This window comes from Poecilia reticulata, chromosome 7, assembly GCF_904066995.2.
Source record: "Poecilia reticulata chromosome 7, P_reticulata-male-v2, whole genome shotgun sequence".
Lineage (NCBI taxonomy): Eukaryota > Metazoa > Chordata > Actinopteri > Cyprinodontiformes > Poeciliidae > Poecilia > Poecilia reticulata.
The window spans coordinates 31,125,900-31,145,138 of record NC_088836.1 but is presented as its reverse complement, the minus strand read 5'-3'; the positions used below and the strand labels follow the sequence as shown (position 1 = coordinate 31,145,138).

Here is a 19,239-nt window from a genome sequence, read left to right as displayed (position 1 = left end):
AAAGTTGCTTTAATATGAGTACAAAAACTCACTAAACAAAGTTAGCAAATGACGATATGACATATTTTCAGTCGTCTCTGAGTTTATGCCCTCCCCAGCTGGAAAATGTAAGATAATAAAAATCCTACCAAGTCAGATGTTTACAAAACGTTTGATTATGTACCAATGTACAAAAGATATGAGGCCTTACAAATTTGAATGAGTTGCCCCCATAATTGTCTCACCTGAGTAGACAGGATTTATTGGCCTTTAACCTTATGCAGCTGTTTGATGTGCAACACAACACCTGGCCTCAGCTGTGATGACGTCATACTTTCATGTTTAACTTTGGTCCTAAATTATGACTTTCCCGATAATATACATATTAGAGGTGTGCCGATCGATCGGCCGCCAATCATAATCGGCCAATTTTCATGAAAAAGCGCATGATTGGTGATCGGCGATCACGGTCTCTTGTTGCCGATACCGATCACCTGCATCTCATTTATCAGCCTGCCTGTGCAGCTGGTCGTCTCTTTCCTTCACTCGCGCAGCAACAAATCCTGAGCGATGTGGAACTATAACTATAACGCACTGAGTGACTGGGGAAGTTTGCGTGTTGCGGCGGAAAATTGAAGCAGGTCAAAATGCATCAACACAACGAAGCTAATATGACATAAAAACAATGACATACCTGACGGAGTTTGGCTACATCGAGGCTCACTACAGTAAAAAAGACATACGGAGGATCAAAGCAGTGCACAGCTACAAACACTCACCCGAATTAGCATGACGGTCAGAAAGCTAAACAAATAACCCGCAAAATTATTTAAGTCTTCAAGCTGCGATGTAAGACGCTGGTTCTGCTCTCGCTGTTGAACCACTGCTACGCGCTACAGGTAGTAATATTTCACAGACGGAGCGCCGCTTCTGCTCCACCTGGTAGTGACTCTCACACCAAACCTCTGCTTAAAGCTGCAGCATCTAACCTAAAAAAATACATTTTACATACGTATTAAAACTTTCGCTGTCCTAACATGAGACAAATAATCTCTAAGAAAATAATTGATCTCCTCCCTGCTCTGCATAATTACTCCACTCAGTCAGAAACAGCCACTCAGAACTAGCAGTAATCAGCTAGCCGCCATGCTAACAGGAAGTTTTCATTCAGTAACTCTGGATTGTTTATCGTAATGGATCCTGTATTTGACTTTGAATGTTAAGTTTTATACTTGAATCTTTTTGGCAATGTTGAGGTTTTATTTTGGCTCTTTGCATTATTTAGCCTCTTCAGAGCTTCATATGTTATCAGTCTGTTAAAAATAGTATTATTGATCGCAGTACAATTTGCACAATGCCTGTTTTGTTTAGTTCTTGGAAAAAGTTATTAAAAACAAGTTTTTCTCTAAATTAAGGTGAATTCATGGTTCCTTTTGCCACATAATGTAACTGGTAGAGTTTATGATAAAAAAAAAAATATATTATTATGTGATCGCTATCGGTGATCGGTATCGGTGATCGGTATCGGCAGGAAAAAACCTGATCGGCACATCTCTAGTTTGAATAAACCAAATAATAGATTAAAAACATGAAATATATTTGTTATTCAGCTAATGTGTTTATTTATTCAAAGATTTAGCAGCAAAAAAGATTTTAGACTTAAAAATTTTCCTTATTTTTTTATTTATGTGGTTTTTCATTAAAATGCGAATTCATAAATTAACTACAGACCCTGCAATTAACTTGATTAAAAACTCTAATCGAGTCCCAGCACTAAGTAGAATAGATTAGATAGAAAATATGTTTGAAAAGTTGACAATTTTTTAAAATATTGTGTTTCTTCTTTAGAGTTGTCTACTTTTAAAACAAGATTATTTTGTGAAAAGAAGTAATTGTCTTGCATTTGTAACCGTGTTCCTCTTCCTCTGTGCTCATGTCCTCCTGCAGGTACTGAGTGCATTTTGGTTTTCAATGAACCAAAGGATCAGTGGGAACCTATTTTTGGCACCTGCGTCTTCCTCTTCTCCTTCCTCATCCCCATGGCCATCATCAGCATCTGCTACAGCCTGATGGTGAAACGCCTTCGAAACGTTCGCATCCTGTCTGGCTCCAAGGAAAAGGATCGGAACCTGCGGCGCATCACCAGGATGGTCCTGGTGGTGGTGGCGGCGTTTGTCGTCTGCTGGACGCCCATCCACATCCTGGTCCTGGCTCAGTCTCTGGGCTTCATCCTGAGGAGCATGTACGCCGTGGTCATGTTCCACTTCTGCATCGCTCTGGGCTACATCAACAGTGGCCTGAATCCCGTGCTCTACGCTTTCCTGGACGAAAACTTCAAGCGCTGCTTCCGTGAGTTCTGTCAGCCGTCTCCGTTCCGCCTCGACACCCAGCAGTCAGGCAGAATGAGGAGCATCGCCAGGGAGGTGGCAGCGGCCTACAGCTACAAGGGCGGGGACGGCAGGGGTCCCGGCGCGGGGACGGCGAATCCAGCATGACTAGGCGTGGAGCTTCCTTTGGTGGGGGTCGTCCCCTCGCAGAGGGGAGAGACTCATGGGACAGGGAACTCCAACACAGAGCTGACTCAGATCACGGCTCTCTAGCGGCACGAGCCCTCCCGCCCCCCAACTCGCAGACTGGCATGGGGCGGGGGGGAGGGAGACGAGGAGGATGGGTTTGAAAGGAAAAGAATTTAGGAAAGACGTTACGAACACAACATCTGACGGCGCAGAGAGCCTAGAAATACCAACTGCTTCGATGGGACAACTGGTGGGTGTTGTTGGTTTGACGTGCCTGACATGGACGGAGCTCAGCTGTGGCCCAAACTGGGCAAAGTTACACCTGCTGGTGTATTTTAAACAAACGTTCTGCTTAAGGAGTCAACTTTGATCACAAAACCAGTGTAAGTATCTAAAGGTTTGGGTTTTTAGCTCAAACCTTCGTGGGCACACACTACAGGAGAATGCTGCTCCTCCACAAAACTGCCAAACCTTCTGGTTACAAACTCCCGTTTTGAGAAAGCATTTGAACAGCAGCATTGGTAGCAGCCACAGACACCAAATCTGTGAAACCGTCCAAGCACTGCCTTGGTTATGGAGGAGAGTAGAACAGCAGCGGCTGACGTACGGATCGGCTCTCTAGCAGTGAGAACCACAAACTGAAGGCTGCTAAAGAAAAGTCTGGTCCAAATGTGAAACAGAGTATTCATCACTGCTGTGTGCTGCAGCCCTTCCAAGTTCATGTTTGGTCTGGAGCACTTTCTTTTGGTCTGGAGTACTTTCTTTCCATCGTCAGTGTTGGATGAAAGGCCTGCAGTGCTCTGCTGTCGCCAGCAGGAGGCCGTTGCTGTTCAGGTCGTACTAAGAGATGTTTACGTTTTGTTCTGAGCTCTTATCGTTTATGACACTGGAGTAGACTAGAGGTTGGATTATAAATGTGTTTTCCAATTAATTGGGTTAATATTAGAACAAAGTGAGGTTACTTACTCTTGAACTGTTAGGTCACATGATTGCCATTAGTCTTATAAACCAAATCTTTAAAGGTGTTTAGAAAGAACAAAAGCCTTAGGGATGTTGTTGTTTACCAAGTTTGAGAGTTTCTTTGTTTTTATGACAGCAGAGAATATAAAGTGCTCTGGGTGAAGGTTGGGTGACCAGGAGTTGGACCTGCATAGCTTTTAGAAAACTTGAGTTCTGATCCATTAAAGTGGACAAAATTTAGGGAAACAGCAACAACATGAACAATTTGATTTGCTAACAATCCCAAAAAAGTCCAACCATTTGACCCCCAAATGACCCAGAACACATTTCAGCCAGAAAGATAAAGCTAAATAAGACATAAACTGCTGCAATTTGGAAAATATATAACCCATATTGTTTTATATTTTCAATATTAAAGACATAAATGTTGATATCTAACATCGATGTGGACCTGGTCACCCTGAGGAGGAAAACAATCAACTGAAAGCAAAGACTGACACTGACTGGGGTTGGACCAAGGTTCTGAATAGTTTTATATATTTATGTTATTATCCTGTATGGATCAGAATAACTGACTGTTTGAGATGATTTTTCTGGGTCGACTCTGAATGGACTCAGATTATTATGCAGCCATGCGCTTTGCAAATTAGAGCTGAAATTGTGCAACAAATAAATTATATTGTATTCTGTTACCTGGGTTAAAAAAATACTATTTTATTTGACTAACCGGTTCTGTAAATTAGATGTAACATTGGATTCAGAAACATGGCTAATTATGTGGAATAAAATAGGAATAGTCGGAATCTACGAGCCAAAACTTTTGAGAAAATTGTTTAAATTAATTTTTAAGAAAATCCAAAAATTTACAGCATATGGATATTTCTTTTCGTCATGTTTATCTTCAAATTTATGAATAGATATGACAAAATTTTAAAATTTTACTTCCAGCATATCAAAGAAAAGTTACACAAAGAGGATGCTGGAAATGCTTGGATGTAGAAATGAATACAAAGGCTCAGGAAATCCAGTTTAAACACCACGAGCATCTAAACCTGCAGGTTTGGATCTCATCCAGATTCGCTCTGCGGCCGACGTGAGACTGAGGCGATTTAGACACACCAGGCAGAAATAATACAACCACTGACCAATCAGTTCTGATGATCTGAGTTGCTTTATTATTATTATTATTATTATTATTATTATTATTATTATTATTATTATTATTATTATTATTATTTTTGAAGTGTAAAGCTGCTCAGGTCTGGGGTCGGGTTCTCGGAGTGTTTAATGTGAACCCCAATGCTGGAGTAGCATTGACCCCAGGCATCATGAAGGGGTCGCCGGGTTCTGACCCCATATCAAGGGACAAAGGGGCTCTCTCTCTCTGTATCTCTCTCTATCTCTCTTCTTGGTGTCATAAAGTGGAAATCAGCCCTGAAACATTGATTTTAGAAGATATTCTCATCATTTTTGATAGTTGTGACTGGATGTTGTTTTCTTAACTTTTATTTTTGGGACCCTGTGACATCACACATCTGTGACAACAGGTAAGAGTCACGGCAGACCCTGAACAGATCAGAAGCTGCAGTTCCATTAATCATGAAATTGCACAAATTGAAGTTATAAAAATAAACTTGCTTCTTGCATGGAAACACACCAATTTAGCAAAAACTCATGTTTTTTGATTAAAAAGCTTTTGCGCTAGGATGAAAACAGATTTATTTAGCAAAACATCACATGAGCCACGTGATCAAACGTGTTTGTCATTCGAACGTGTTGAATCCAAAGATCCGTAAAATCGACTATAATTTTCCCAAAACACTTCATATTTAGCCACTAGGAAGTAATTTGCCTGAATAAGATGCAGACATCTCCTCTGATTGGCTGACAGAGGAAGAGGCGCTCGCATCATGACTGAATTATGAAAATATACTGTTTACATCTGTCACTGCCATGATTTTTAATGTGTGAACAAGCTTATTCACATTTGATCTTAATCCTACACTGCTCAAAAAAAATTAAGGGAACACTTAACACAATATAACTCCAAGAAAATCAAACTTCTGTGAAATCAAACTGTCCACTTAGGAAGCAACACTGACTGACAACGGGGACCCTCGTCAGGTCAATCAGTGTTGCTTCCTAAGTGGACAGTTTGATTTGAGCAGTATATTTCTTATTTCATAGAAACACAGCACTTGTGAATTTGTGTTTTTTTGACATAATTGACAAAGATTTGGGCTCATCTGTAATGGAAACGCAGCTGCTATCACGGAGAAACACAAAGACAAAACATCCATGCATGAGTAAGAGTCGAATGCTTCCATGCATGTTCATATGTTGATGATCTGCTGTTGGCAAAGCCACACAGAGAACAAGCAGACTCTACAGAAAAGGCCTTTCTGAGACTGGAACCAAGCTGTCTGAATAAAAAGCTTAATGCGAACATCGCTCATCTTCCAAAAGAAATTTAGTTTAACTTTCCTACAGAGTTTTAATAGATAGACTCTTAGTTTGTGAGAAACTGCCTGTGGGTCGTTGCTTGATCTCTATTTGTAGTTTTGTTGACATTTTTTTTAAATTTGCTCCCCTTTGCTTACGTGGCTCTGTGTTTGAGGATTTACCCAAGCAGCTGGATGAAGACTGTTTCCTGATTTCCATCCTTTCTTTTATTGCAGTTTTACTGCAGTAGTTGATGGCAGCTGTGGGCTGTCTGAGCTTTAACCTGCTTCATGTCCTCTGTGTGTCTCAGGGCTGGTGTCCCCTTTAAAATCTGTCACTTCATGTAATTTCTGTGTGAGTTTCTGTAAGATGTCTTTTTTTCTTTCATTTTCCTTGACTGGCCTGTTGTCAGTAGAATCAGAGGACTGCAAACTGAGATACTTTCCTGTTGCTCACAGTAAGTTCACGGTTTGCGAGTAATTCGGCTGTTTGTTAAAAAAAACAACCCGTTTCTGCTCTTTGCTGCAGACGGTTATCTTTTATTTGATTCCATAAACGTACATTGCCTTAAATATCAAGTGAGGTCTGTTAGTGAAGCTTGCTCTTTGGCTGGATACAACTTGTTCTAGTATTTAATGGTGCTTTGCGGCTACTTTATAGCGGTCCTGACCCGTATTCATAAACCCTCAGAGAGTAGCAGAAGACTGGCCCAAAAAGAAAGACTTCAGCTTTGCTCAAATCTAATGCAAAGCATTTTATTAACTAAAAACTTTATCCTCACACAGGAAAACTGCAGCGTTGCCCTTTGTGGGTCACAGACAGTAAAACCAGCCTTTCTGTTCACTGATCATTTAAGTTATTAATGTGAAGATCAATAAAAATTGATTTTTACGTAAGAACATGCTCTATGGCGCCTGACATTTACGGTTGTAAAACATTTTCTTGTCCTGCCTCCAGTTTTATTCTACTTTACATTGATTGTTTACAGTGAATATTTTAGATGCACAGAGATTTTGTTTTGGAAATCATATTTGGCTTTAAATCATCATCTTTTCCTCTGAACTGGGGTTCTACTGAGAGGTGAGGAGCAGGCAATATCCTACCCACAGAAGGTCGCTCTGTTACGTAAGCTGTAAGTAAAATATATTAATAAAAAGGGCAATTTTCAGTAAAACATTAAGATAAAAACAAAATACAGACTGAAAAATGCCTGAGGAGGAAATGTGAACAGGAGTTTTCTTTATGCATTTGTCAACGTGCCGTCAAGATGAAAATGAAGATTTTTCATCCTAAAATTAGGATGAAATCTACAAAAATGTTTTTTTAGATTACAAAAATACTGTACAAAAAAAGTTATTTGATAATAAACTACATTTTTTATTTAAATAAAAATTGTATATCAAAATAATTTTTAATCTTCTCAAAGTGTGAACAGCAACAATTTCTGATCAACTTCTTCCATATTTCCACTGATATTTTTTATTGATTGGTTTATTGATATCTAAACTTTTCAGTGAAAATGAATTGTCTTATAGCTACTGGCTAATTTAATAACTGGTAGTAAATCCCTAGCATGTGTTTAGAAGAGCTTCTGCTGTTATAGATTGTTTTCCTGCCTATAAAATTTAATCTCTGCTCACATTTGACTCAAATTTACCAAAGCTGGAGTTTTACCATGATGATAAAATCTGTCTGTTATGAGAGTTTTATGAATACCGGTCACCTTTTGTTTTTTTTTTTTACAATCTAGCCAATTTTTTAGGAAAACTAGTCGGAGTACCAAGGTCACCGAGTCCCTCTGTATGAAGACGTGTCGCATCGCCGCTGTGAGGCTCTTTGTGCTTAACTGTAACTGTTAAAACTAAAGAAGCAACAATATTTTCCGAAATCGTTTGATGTGAATTCTTTGTAGCAGGTGAGTCTGAGTCGGCAGAAATCCTCGTTTCCTGGGGAAGTCAGCATCACTTTTCTGCCTCTCGACTCCTGTACAGACATTTGAAAAGAACATTCTCCATGTAAAAGAACCATAACCTCATCGTCCATATGATACTCATGATATTTCGCTTGTTGTTCTCGATGTAAAACTGTCAGCTTTCTCACAGCATCTGTAATGACTCTATATTGTCAGCTCTTTGCATCAGGAAGCAGAGAGCTCGCTTTCGTTTGTTTACATCCTACAGACCACATGAATGTCAAAAGAAATCTTGTTTAAAATCTATTTCTAAAACAATTGTTGGTGTTATTATAATAATGCGTACCAAAAAACAGAGTATTTCCTAAGTGTTTCTGTTGTGTTCTTTCTTATGCTCAGAAGGTGTCTGGTATCTATCGGTGTGTTTCTTGTGGACTGCATTCTGCTCAGTGCCTGAGTCGTGATTCCCAAAGATCGGAGACACAAAATTATTCACACGCCCTGAACTTTGTGTCAAGTTCCAGTCACAAATGTCAGTGGGTTCAATTGTGATGTTGAAGGAAACTCATGAATGAATTTCTAATGTTTTGACAAATAAAAATCAACAAAATTGCAGATTAACACCTTTGTAATTAAGGCACTTTTGTAATATCTGCAGAATAAATCAGTCACTTTTTTCTGAATCTCATGGCTCCGGCACTGAGCTGCATAAACTTACTTGTTGCTGTTTTCTGCACTCAGCAGAATGAACAACTGTGCTAGCTGGCTTGTTTAAACACGCAGTAAGAGTTTTTGCTGAAGCTTGGATTTAAATTGTATATTTTTCTTCGCTTATGAAATGAATAAATAAGTAAACAAAGACAATAAGTTGGTGGTTTACCATTTTCTGGGATGTATTTAAACAGCAGTAATCAGCCGTAGCTTTCCCACGCATGCAGGTTTTAGACGTCTGGACAGGATCAGAGGGTCTGTGAAGGGACAGGTTAGCATTTAGCATTTTAATTCCTTATTTTGATTTTTAAGTCCAGGCCTAAAATTCAGTTAATCAAAGTCATTTCAACTTTCTTTCAAATGGAAATAAAACCTGTCTATTTCAGGGTTTTATTTACCAACTGCGACAAACCAATTTCAGAAGCCAAACATGAAGTTCTGACTTATTTGCATTCCAACTATTGGATTTCGTGCTTTCTTGTCCATCCATCCATCCATCCATCCATCCATTTTCTTCCTCTTATCCGGGGTCGGGTCGCGGGGGCAGCAGCTTCAGAAGGGAGGCCCAGACTTCCCTCTCCCCAGCCACTTCTTCCAGCTCCTCCGGGGGAATCCCAAGGCGTTCCCAGGCCAGCCGAGAGACGTAATCCCTCCAGCGTGTCCTGGGTCTTCCCCGAGGCCTCCTCCCGGTGGGACCTGAACACCTCACCAGGGAGGCGTCCAGGAGGCATCCTGACCAGATGCCCGAGCCTCAACTGGCTCCTCTCGACGTGGAGGAGCAGCGGCTCTACTCTGAGTCCCTCCCGGATGACCGAGCTTCTCTCTCTAAGGGAGAGCCCAGCCACCCTGCGGAGGAAACCCATTTCGGCCGCTTGTACCCGTGATCTCGTTCTTTCGGTCATGACCCAAAGCTCATGACCATAGATGAGGGTGGGAACGTAGATCGACCGGTAAATCGAGAGCTTAGCTTTTCGACTCAGCTCTCTCTTCACCACGACGGACCGGTACAGCGCCCGCTTCACGGCAGACGCTGCCCCAATCCGCCTGTCAATCTCCCGCTCCCTTCTTCCCCCATTCGTGAACAAGATCCTCAGATACTTAAACTCCTCCACTTGCTTTCTTGTCGTTATTATTATTCTCCTTGAAGGCAGAAAAAGAGAAACTTTGCATGAAAAATCCAGAAAACCTTGCAGACCTGGTTTCCCTGAAGAACCAACATGAAAAGCTTGAAAATAGCAAAAATAAAAACATTCAAAGCCATTAATGGCTTGATTATAGAAAAAAAGAAACTAACATTTTTCTGACATGTAAGTGCAGATCAGACATCATGTCACTCTGTCCAATGAAACGCACCGTCTTGATGCCTGTGAAGAGAAAAGACAGATTGTCTTCCATGGTGGATGGATGGTAATTCTGACAGTAAAATGACACCTGTGCTCAACAGGAAGCGCTGAATATTTGAATGTGATGTCTTGCTATGAAGCGAGTAATTTCTGAAGTCAACACTGGAGCAGAAAGAGCAGCAGAGGGAGGACACAAGGACAGAAGTCAAGTTTATTTGCAAAACACATCCAGATTGTAGTTTTCATCTAAAAACTACTTTTTTATGTTCAAATCTAAAACGTAACACAATGAACAAAATAAAGAGAAGCAATAAACAGTTTCAGTCCAGTTAGTCAAACGCAACTTTCATCAAAAGTTTTTCACCTTGATTTAAAGGAAAGGGGCATAAAAACTGAGTGTTGCTTTTCCATGTTTGGTTCTGATTCTGGGGTCGGAGGGCAGACCAGAACCAGAACCAGAACCAGAACCAGAAGAGCTCTGGAGGTTTCTGCAGTGACGATGGGTCTTGAAGGGGTGAGTATTATGCAGAATCAACTTTTTTCAGATTTACATAATGCTATGATGTCGCTCCCTCATCAAGAACAAACCCAGAGTTTCTTTGACTCATTCATGCATGTAAGAGAAAACCCAACTGCAGATGATATAGTTACTCTACTAAATACCCAACAGCCCCTTTAATGAAGCTACAGTGAGTGAAGCGGACCGGAGTTCAGACAGAACCTCATTAAATCTGCAGGATTCATGATTCCTCTGCAGTTTGTCTGACTCCTCGTCTTCTGGTTCCTCCATTAGCGGCAATTAAGATTTACGACTCTGACTGAAGGGATGTCAGTGAAACGGTTCAAACAGAACCTCAGGAGGCCATTTTGGTCAGAAACGGCGTCCTAATAAAGCCGCTTCTCTCCAAAGGTGCTTCCCCTTTCCCTGACGATGAGGAGTTTAGGTCGCTGTCAGGTTCATCTTCAGCTGCTGAAAAAATAAAATTACAGGTAAGTGAAGGTAATAAATGAAGTCCTTGAAAGAGCTGAGACACAGTCGGTTTTCATCTGAAGACTTCTTGATTTCCCAGCTCCAAGTATAAAGGAAGAGATCTTGGTGATGACTCTCTGCTGTGGCCTGATATGACCAACAGTCTCAGTATCTTGCTTATTTTCATGCAACACCATGAATATCAACACCAAGAACCATCAAAGTTTCTTTGATGGTTCAAAGCCTGAGTGCTGCAGGAAGGTACGAATAAATTAGAATAGAAATATCCTTTATTGTCCCACCTTTGGGAATTTCAAGTGTACCAGCAGGAAGTTACAGGTAAACAGACAGAATGAGAAAAAGGAGATTATACAGGAAGGGCAAATTTAAACAGGAGAAATAATGCAGTCGTTAAAAATTATAGGATTATTTGAAAAAAGGGACAATATATTCATATTTGTTCATAAAAGCCATAACAAACTATTTACAAGAAGTAAAAAAATATATATATTGTGTAAATATCATCTGGTGTGTAAACACTTCTAACATCCAACAGCTAACATAATTTAAAGGAAACGTGCAAATAAAGTACAAGAATAAACAAACTAGGAGCTATAAATACAAGGAACAAACTGAAGAAGCAAGAAAAATAATATAAAAACACAAACATGCACTCAGAAGAACAGTAACCATGACAACAATAATAAAATAACACCTTCATCTCCAGAGGGATCATGACCCTGAAAACCCCACTGGGTTCAGACACTAGATGCTGGACTCACCAGCGGACCAGCAAGGGTTTTGATCGGGACAATTATCACTGCATCTGGATTACAGAGGTGGTTCTCCATAGTACTGCATCATGGTGGCGATGTTTAGTAGCAGGTGCTTCTTTTAAACGTTGATCTTATTGGCCAAAGCTAATAAGAAAATGAATATCCAATAAAGCCCAGTATGTTAATCAGCGCTAAGTTTCTCCCACACAACAAAACGTCTCGTATTCACTCTGTAAGCAATCAGAATTCAAACATAAAGTTTAACATTTTAAACCTACAAAACAATGTTTCTACATGACTAAAACTAGGTTTGCAAGAAAAATCTGTTTTCTCAGAAATTTGTGAGGTTTTTTATCCTTTTTAATCTTTTTCTGCTCTGATGACTTCCTGGTTTTCTCGTGGCTTCCTGGTTTTCGGTTTTCTTGTGGATTCCTGGTTTTCTCGTGACTTCCTGGTTTTCTCATATCTTCCTGGTTTTCTTGTGGCTTCCTGGTTTTCTCGTGGCTTCCTGGTTTTCTCGTGACTTCCTGGTTTTCTTCTGACTTCCTGGTTTTCTTGTGGCTTCCTGGTTTTCTCGTGGCTTCCTGGTTTTCTCGTGACTTCCTGGTTTTCTCATGACTTCCTGGTTTTCTTGTGGCTTCCTGGTTTTCTCGTGGCTTCCTGGTTTTCTCGTGGCTTCCTGGTTTTCTCGTGGCTTCCTGGTTTTCTCGTGACTTCCTGGTTTTCTCATGACTTCCTGGTTTTCTTGTGGCTTCCTGGTTTTCTCGTGGCTTCCTGGTTTTCTCGTGGCTTCCTGGTTTTCTTGTGGCTTCCTGGTTTTCTTGTGACTTCCTGGTTTTCTCATGGCTTCCTGGTTTTCTCGTGGCTTCCTGGTTTTCTCGTGACTTCCTGGTTTTCTTCTGACTTCCTGGTTTTCTTGTGGCTTCCTGGTTTTCTCGTGGCTTCCTGGTTTTCTCGTGACTTCCTGGTTTTCTCATGACTTCCTGGTTTTCTTGTGGCTTCCTGGTTTTCTCGTGGCTTCCTGGTTTTCTCGTGGCTTCCTGGTTTTCTTGTGGCTTCCTGGTTTTCTTGTGACTTCCTGGTTTTCTCATGGCTTCCTGGTTTTCTCGTGACTTCCTGGTTTTCTCGTGGCTTCCTGGTTTTCTCGTGGCTTCCTGGTTTTCTCGTGACTTCCTGGTTTTCTCGTGGCTTCCTGGTTTTCTTGTGACTTCCTGGTTTTCTCGTGGCTTCCTGGTTTTCTCGTGATTTCCTGGTTTTCTCGTGGCTTCCTGGTTTTCTTGTGACTTCCTGGTTTTCTCGTGGCTTCCTGGTTTTCTCGTGGCTTCCTGGTTTTCTTGTGACTTCCTGGTTTTCTTGTGACTTCCTGGTTTTCTCATGGCTTCCTGGTTTTCTCGTGACTTCCTGGTTTTCTCGTGGCTTCCTGGTTTTCTCGTGGCTTCCTGGTTTTCTCGTGGCTTCCTGGTTTTCTCGTGGCTTCCTGGTTTTCTCGTGACTTCCTGGTTTTCTCGTGGCTTCCTGGTTTTCTCGTGACTTCCTGGTTTTCTCGTGGCTTCCTGGTTTTCTCGTGGCTTCCTGGTTTTCTCGTGGCCTGTCTCTTTCTTCATTGACAAGCAACCAGAATCTTTCTGCATTTACTGGAAAAGTTGTCCACATGTCTGCATGTGGACATGTGGACATGACATGTTAGTAACACAGTTAGTGTGTTTACTGTTGAGACTTCAGCAGCACTGAAGAAGAAACAAATCAAACACCATCTGAGAATCAGATGCTAAATCAATTAAAGGTTGTTAATTTAAATGCAGGATATAAATAGTTATGGTTATGGATCTAGAAAATAAAGAACATTTTATCCAAGTAGGCATTTCTATGCTTGGTGCGCAGCAGCAAAGTATTTCCATTGGGGATCCTTAGTGTGAAAATCTACCAGCCTGCATTAGTGGACATGTTTGCTGCTTCTGCTGCCTTCAGGCTGGAAGCAAACATCGGCAAATTTACAACAGTGCTCCAACATTTACAACCTGAGGCTGGAAAAGCATCCAAACGCTCACCAATTCCACACTTTGCTAATTAAAGTGCTCCACTTCTTCACCCTTCTCAACAATAAAACTTGCTGAGAAAAAACATTTTGCTCCTTTTCTCATTTTATTAGCTGCTCTGTTTGTGCTTCGCAATAATTGCAGACTGGGAAGTGTGAATATATGTGACTTGGCAGGGGGAGGATTAACTGAACGTATCCAGCAGGTCATCACTGTTTTCTGATTTGTGAATGAGATGTAGAAACCAAGCTGCACAGTGGCGCAGTTGGTAGAGCTGTTGCCTTGCAGCAACAAGGTTCTGGGTTCGATTCCCGGCCTGGGGTCTTTCTGCATGGAGTTTGCATGTTCTCCCTGTGCATGGTGGGTTTTCTCCAGGTACTCTGGTTTCCTCCCACAGTCCAAAAACATGACTGTCAGGTTAATTGGCCTCTCCAAATTGCCCCTAGGTGTGAGTGTGTGTGTGCATGGTTGTGTGTCCTGTGTGTCTCTGTGTTGCCCTGCGACAGACTGGCAACCTGTCCAGGGTGTAACCCCACCTCTCGCCCGAAACGTTGGCTGGAGATGGGCACCAGCAACCCTCCCGACCCCACTGAGGGAAAAAGGGTGCAAGAAAATGGATGGATGGATGTAGAAACCATGAAGATGTGGATAAAACATTGGTTTTGGATCAGCACCAGGCCAGAGTTGTTATTTTGATCAGGTTGCCATTTCACTAAGGAATAAAATCAAAGGAGAGAAATCATCTGATCACAGGATTTACAGTGGAAAACGTTGATGCTGCAGGATTAGTTAGACGACAGTGGGAGAAAAGGAGAGCACTTAATCAAATCACAATTGACCTCAAGCAGCAAATGTTGGATAAATGAAAAACATCTTGAATGCGTATCATACCTGACAGGGAGCTGGATGATTCACTGGGTAAAAGGACGAGCTGAGCAGCAACGTATGGAACGTCAGTTCATATCACTGAATTCTGAGAATCAAGGTTCCTCGTGTGGCAGAAACCCCAGCAGCTCGACTTCAGTTTGCAGAGAGAGACAGACGGATGCTTCTCTTGACCGATGGGACGCTGAAGGAAGGAGGAAACAGAAAAATGCTTTCCGCCCTGCCTCAAAGAAACATTCAAAGAGTCATTGCTTTGTTAAATTAATTGAAAGCTCATTACACATGGGCCGGTCTCACATAAAGGAACGGCTCTACCCATAAATTATGTCATAACCATTAGATTACAAGAGCTTTTTGCGGCTTATGAGCTTAAAAGTGTCAAATGCAGAAAATGAATTGGATCAGTAGGAAAGCTGATCAAGAACAAAGCTTTCAGCTTTCAGCAGTTTTTGCTGAATAAACTGTTTTGTTCCATTTTTCCCTCCCAGCTGATAACCAAAGTGACGTTTATGGTGTTGAACCACTAAATGCTGATCATCTCTAGCCAGCAAAGGTATTATGACCTCCTGAAGACGTTCACATCGAACACATTATGACCACAAAGTCCAACATAGTTTATTATTAGGAATCCACTGAACTGTACTGAATAATTAGGAAGTGGAAGAAAAACAATCTGTGATGATCCATCATCATCCGTCAAATGAAAGTCTGGGAAGAAGAGCATTAATCAGACAAATAGCAAACGATCTGAGTAGCTTGGTTTTTTTTTAATTCCTCAAGTTAAATTATGTTTTTCTGTTTATTTCACTGCGTTCCAGCCGGGTGATTATTTGTGTTGTCCAATGTTCTCACATCTGCCAATGAGCTTTTCACAAATGCTAAGTGCTATTAGCAGCTATGGAGGGAGATGACAAGGAACAGAAAGAAGCACTGCAGAGAAATATCCATCCATCCATCCATCTATTTTCTTTACACCCTTGTCCCTCAGTGGGGTCAGGAGGTGCTGGTTCCTCTCCAGCTAGCGTACCGGGCGAGAGGCAGGGTCACCTGGACAGGTCGTCTGTCGCAGGGCAACACAGAGACACACAACCATGCACACACACACTCACACCTAGGGGCAATTTGGAGAGGCCAATTAACCTGACAGTCATGTTTTTGGACTGTGGGAGGAAACCGGAGTACCCAGAGAAAACCCACCATGCACAGGGAGAACATGGAGACTCCATGCAGAAAGACCGGGGCCGGGAATCGAACGAAGAACCTTCTTGCTGCAAGGCAACAGCTCTACCCACTGCGCCACTGTGCAGCACTGCAGAGAAATATATCAACTACAAATATATATTTCATTCAAAAAGTCCTTTCAGTGTTTACTTATGCTTAAATTAAAGTTTGCTTTTTGGCTTTTGAAAGTTAAAGTGAAATGTTTCATTTCTCATCTGTTTTTATTCTTTGGGGGGGAAAAAAATCATATTTCAACAGTTTTTACTTATTTCTTATTAGTTTAAAAAAACTACTACAGAACAAGACAATTTTATTTATTCGATTGTCTGACTAAATGTCAGAATAATTGATAGATTACTCAATTCAATTACTAAAATAATAATTTACAACAGCCCTAAACCTGACTCTAATCATCTATTGAAATGTCCTAGTCAAAGCTCAGTCCTGAATCCAAGTGACCATCTGTGGCGTCTCTCTCTCTCTTTGAAGAATGTTCTACTCTAATTTTAAAGTTGTCCATTAAAACCAGAAAAACATCTGGTGGGTAATGAACTGCTGTTCACTTTAGTGTTTTTTTTCTTAATGTTGAACTTGAACATTTCTGTTTGGGGAAAAATGAATATAAAAATAAATGAAAACCACAAACTAAAAGTCTTTGGAGTTCATGATAGAAAAGAAGAATCAAAGATCAGAAATGAAACCCAGCGGATGACTTTGCATCTTTAATAAAGCAGAGATTAACACTGGAATCTGATTCACAGCTGAAAGCTTTAATTTATTAATTAATAAATATCAATCTCCCTTTGATTGATATTTATAAATCAGGATGCAGAAACCATCCAACCATACCAACCGCCATGTTGGTACTTTTAAACCTGGACCCATGTGCAGATTGTTTTTCCAATTTGCGAGGAGTGTGTCGGACAAATTAAATTATGTTGATGACTTTCTAGCGTCTGCTGCAAATTAGAAGTAAACATTTGACAACCCATTTAACCTGAGTGCATCAACTAAGGGGAGAAAATAAAGGTTATTATTGTCGGTGAAAGAAACGGAGGGAAATCTACATTTGGATTGTAACTTTGGTGTTTAAGCCACGTAAACCGGAGGAGCATCCAGAACCACGACTCAGTCTGAAAAATTCAGAAAATCACGTTTGCATTTGTTAAACAAAAGTTGCTTTCTTGAAAAATGTTGAGCAGATTTTTGATAAAACGTCACTGCTGTAATTTGCTGCATTGGTCCTAAAGGTCTGAATATTTCTGCGTGATTAAAACTGATCACGTCTGCGAAGGTTTCGTGTCGGCTGATTGCGTCTCTTTGAGCCGTTCGTTAGAAATCACACTTTATCTTGGTTTGTCCTTCCTCTCTTTTACCTTTTTCCTCTACTTGGAGCCTTTTCTCCGTTTCTATCCTTGGTTAATAAATAGCAGCAAACACAGTTGTGTCCTGTTAGGACATGATTTAAGCCCTTTTTCATGTACAAGCAGAAAGTCCTTGGATCTATTCATCAGCCTCTACTTTCATTTTCCTGGCTCTTGTTTTCTTCGGTCTCCTTTTTATTCCCTCAGATTTAATAAAACATGTGCTCCGTCCTCACCCCCCTCTTCTGCACATTGCAGCTGAACTTTTTCACTAAACTTTCAATGTCACTTTTATTTTATTTCTGTTATGACCCACCGCTCTTCCATCTCACTCTTTTTTACCGAGTTACCATATGAGAAAGCATCTCGATGAACTCGTGGCTCTTTCTAGGTTTCCTTCCATCTACCTTTACCTGCACAAGAGGACAGTTTACCTCAAGCTCCTCCTTTTAAACTTATACATTATGAATACTGTGACGTGTTTGAATCGACTATGAATGGGAGTTTTATTTTCCCACAAAAAATTCAAAGATCCTTTGTACATCAGGACGATTGCTTCGGCCAACAATAAACTGCTGAATAAATGTAGCAGAAAGTCACATGGAAAGAGAAATACAAATGTCTGAAGAACGCAGGACATCGTGACAGAGGAGGGGATTAACCTTTTACAAATACCTGAACACTTTGAGGGACAGGAGAACTAAACAAAGAAACTACCAGTAATTTCCCAAGTTGTTTTTAACATGTTAAAGTCGAGATAATTTGTTTGTGGAAGTAGCAAACCTCGTTGAGGCTCATAGACAAAATGTGTAAATAGCTAGTGTTAAGAAAATAAAATTAAAATAAGCTAGTTTTAAAACTTAACATGTTTTGATTGAAATAGCCTAATTATAGTTTTAGAATTAATAACTTATTCCGGTCTATTGACCTTTATTTTACCTGTAGTTAAAACAGATTGTTTGCCAAGATCTTTGATTTGCCCTGTGTCTGTGTGGGAAAATAAATCAGGAAAAGTTCTAGCTTTTCACACTGATCTGTGAAAGCCATGAAACAGCAGGAGTTCGGGAGAGTCTCTGCTTCCACTTTATTTAGATAATGGTGACAACTGGTGTTTGATCTTGTGAACAAATTGCAGGGAGTTTCTAACTTTAGAGAGAGGGTCAGAGACAGGTCTTGGTTGGATGAGCAAAGATACGCCTTATTTGAATAAATTAAATACAAGAACATAAAACTTTCTACACAGAGTAACAGATCAGATTTGCTCTTTTTCTGTCTTTGTCTCCGGTAATGAATGTATTGTCTCTGTTCTTCTGCAGTTTTTCTGTTGTAACTTCATACTTTGTCTCCTATTTGGATTAAATTCTGCAATTCTGTGACGTCATCACGCATTGTTGTGTTTTTGTGCGCCACCGTCGAGAAAACCCGGGATTTCAACAGGAAGAGAGAGACAGATTTTTTCCCAAATTTAACTAATTTAAAATAATTCTTCCTTAACACTAGCTAAGAAACCGGCCCATACTTTCTCCCTCCTGGCGCGTTTGTTGAGTTGATCAAACCATCAAGTTGAATTTGACTAATTTAACTTGATGTTAAGCAGAAGTGAGCTGCCAAAATAAAATTGGATTTTTGTGGATCTCTATTTAAACTCCCGCTGCTGCTGAGACTGAATCACTTCTGTCGTCTCACAAATAGTTTTTTTAATCGATTCTTTTCCTCTCCACATGTCCAAAGTGATGCCTGAAAACACAGAACATGGCATTTAAACAGTTATGCAAACGTTTACTCATGTTTCCATAGCAACAGTTTCTGCATCAACAGCCGCCAGGAAACTTCTGGTTCATGTTTGATTCATTTTTAAATTGCTTTTGATCGGCTATCAAAGATTTTACGGAAACAATTTATTTTTATATAAATATTTTTCTCTGACAAATAAGTAAACAGGAAGTGGTAAACTTTGATTTTTACTGTGTAATTTTTCAAACTGCACACTATAAACACACACACAAGTGTGAAGCGTCACATGAATGGATGGATTAAACTGAATGCGTCGACTTGAAGCACTTTATTTAAAAAAAGCTGTTACGGTCCAGCAACACGTTCAATTACACAAACTACTCATTTGAA

The 19,239-nt window shown here is 40.4% G+C and overlaps 1 protein-coding gene across 1 annotated transcript in view; it reads left to right on the top strand.

The window, feature by feature from the left end:
* Positions 1–8,676, top strand: part of oprl1 (opiate receptor-like 1) — a 90,388-nt gene extending 81,712 nt beyond the window's left edge. Inside the window, exon 7 of the mRNA XM_081609322.1 lies at positions 1,927–8,676. Coding sequence (XP_081465448.1) covers positions 1,927–2,474 — 548 coding nt within the window. The 3' untranslated portion in view covers positions 2,475–8,676. The remainder of the gene's footprint in view (positions 1–1,926) is intronic.
* Positions 8,677–19,239: the final 10,563 nt, after the last annotated feature.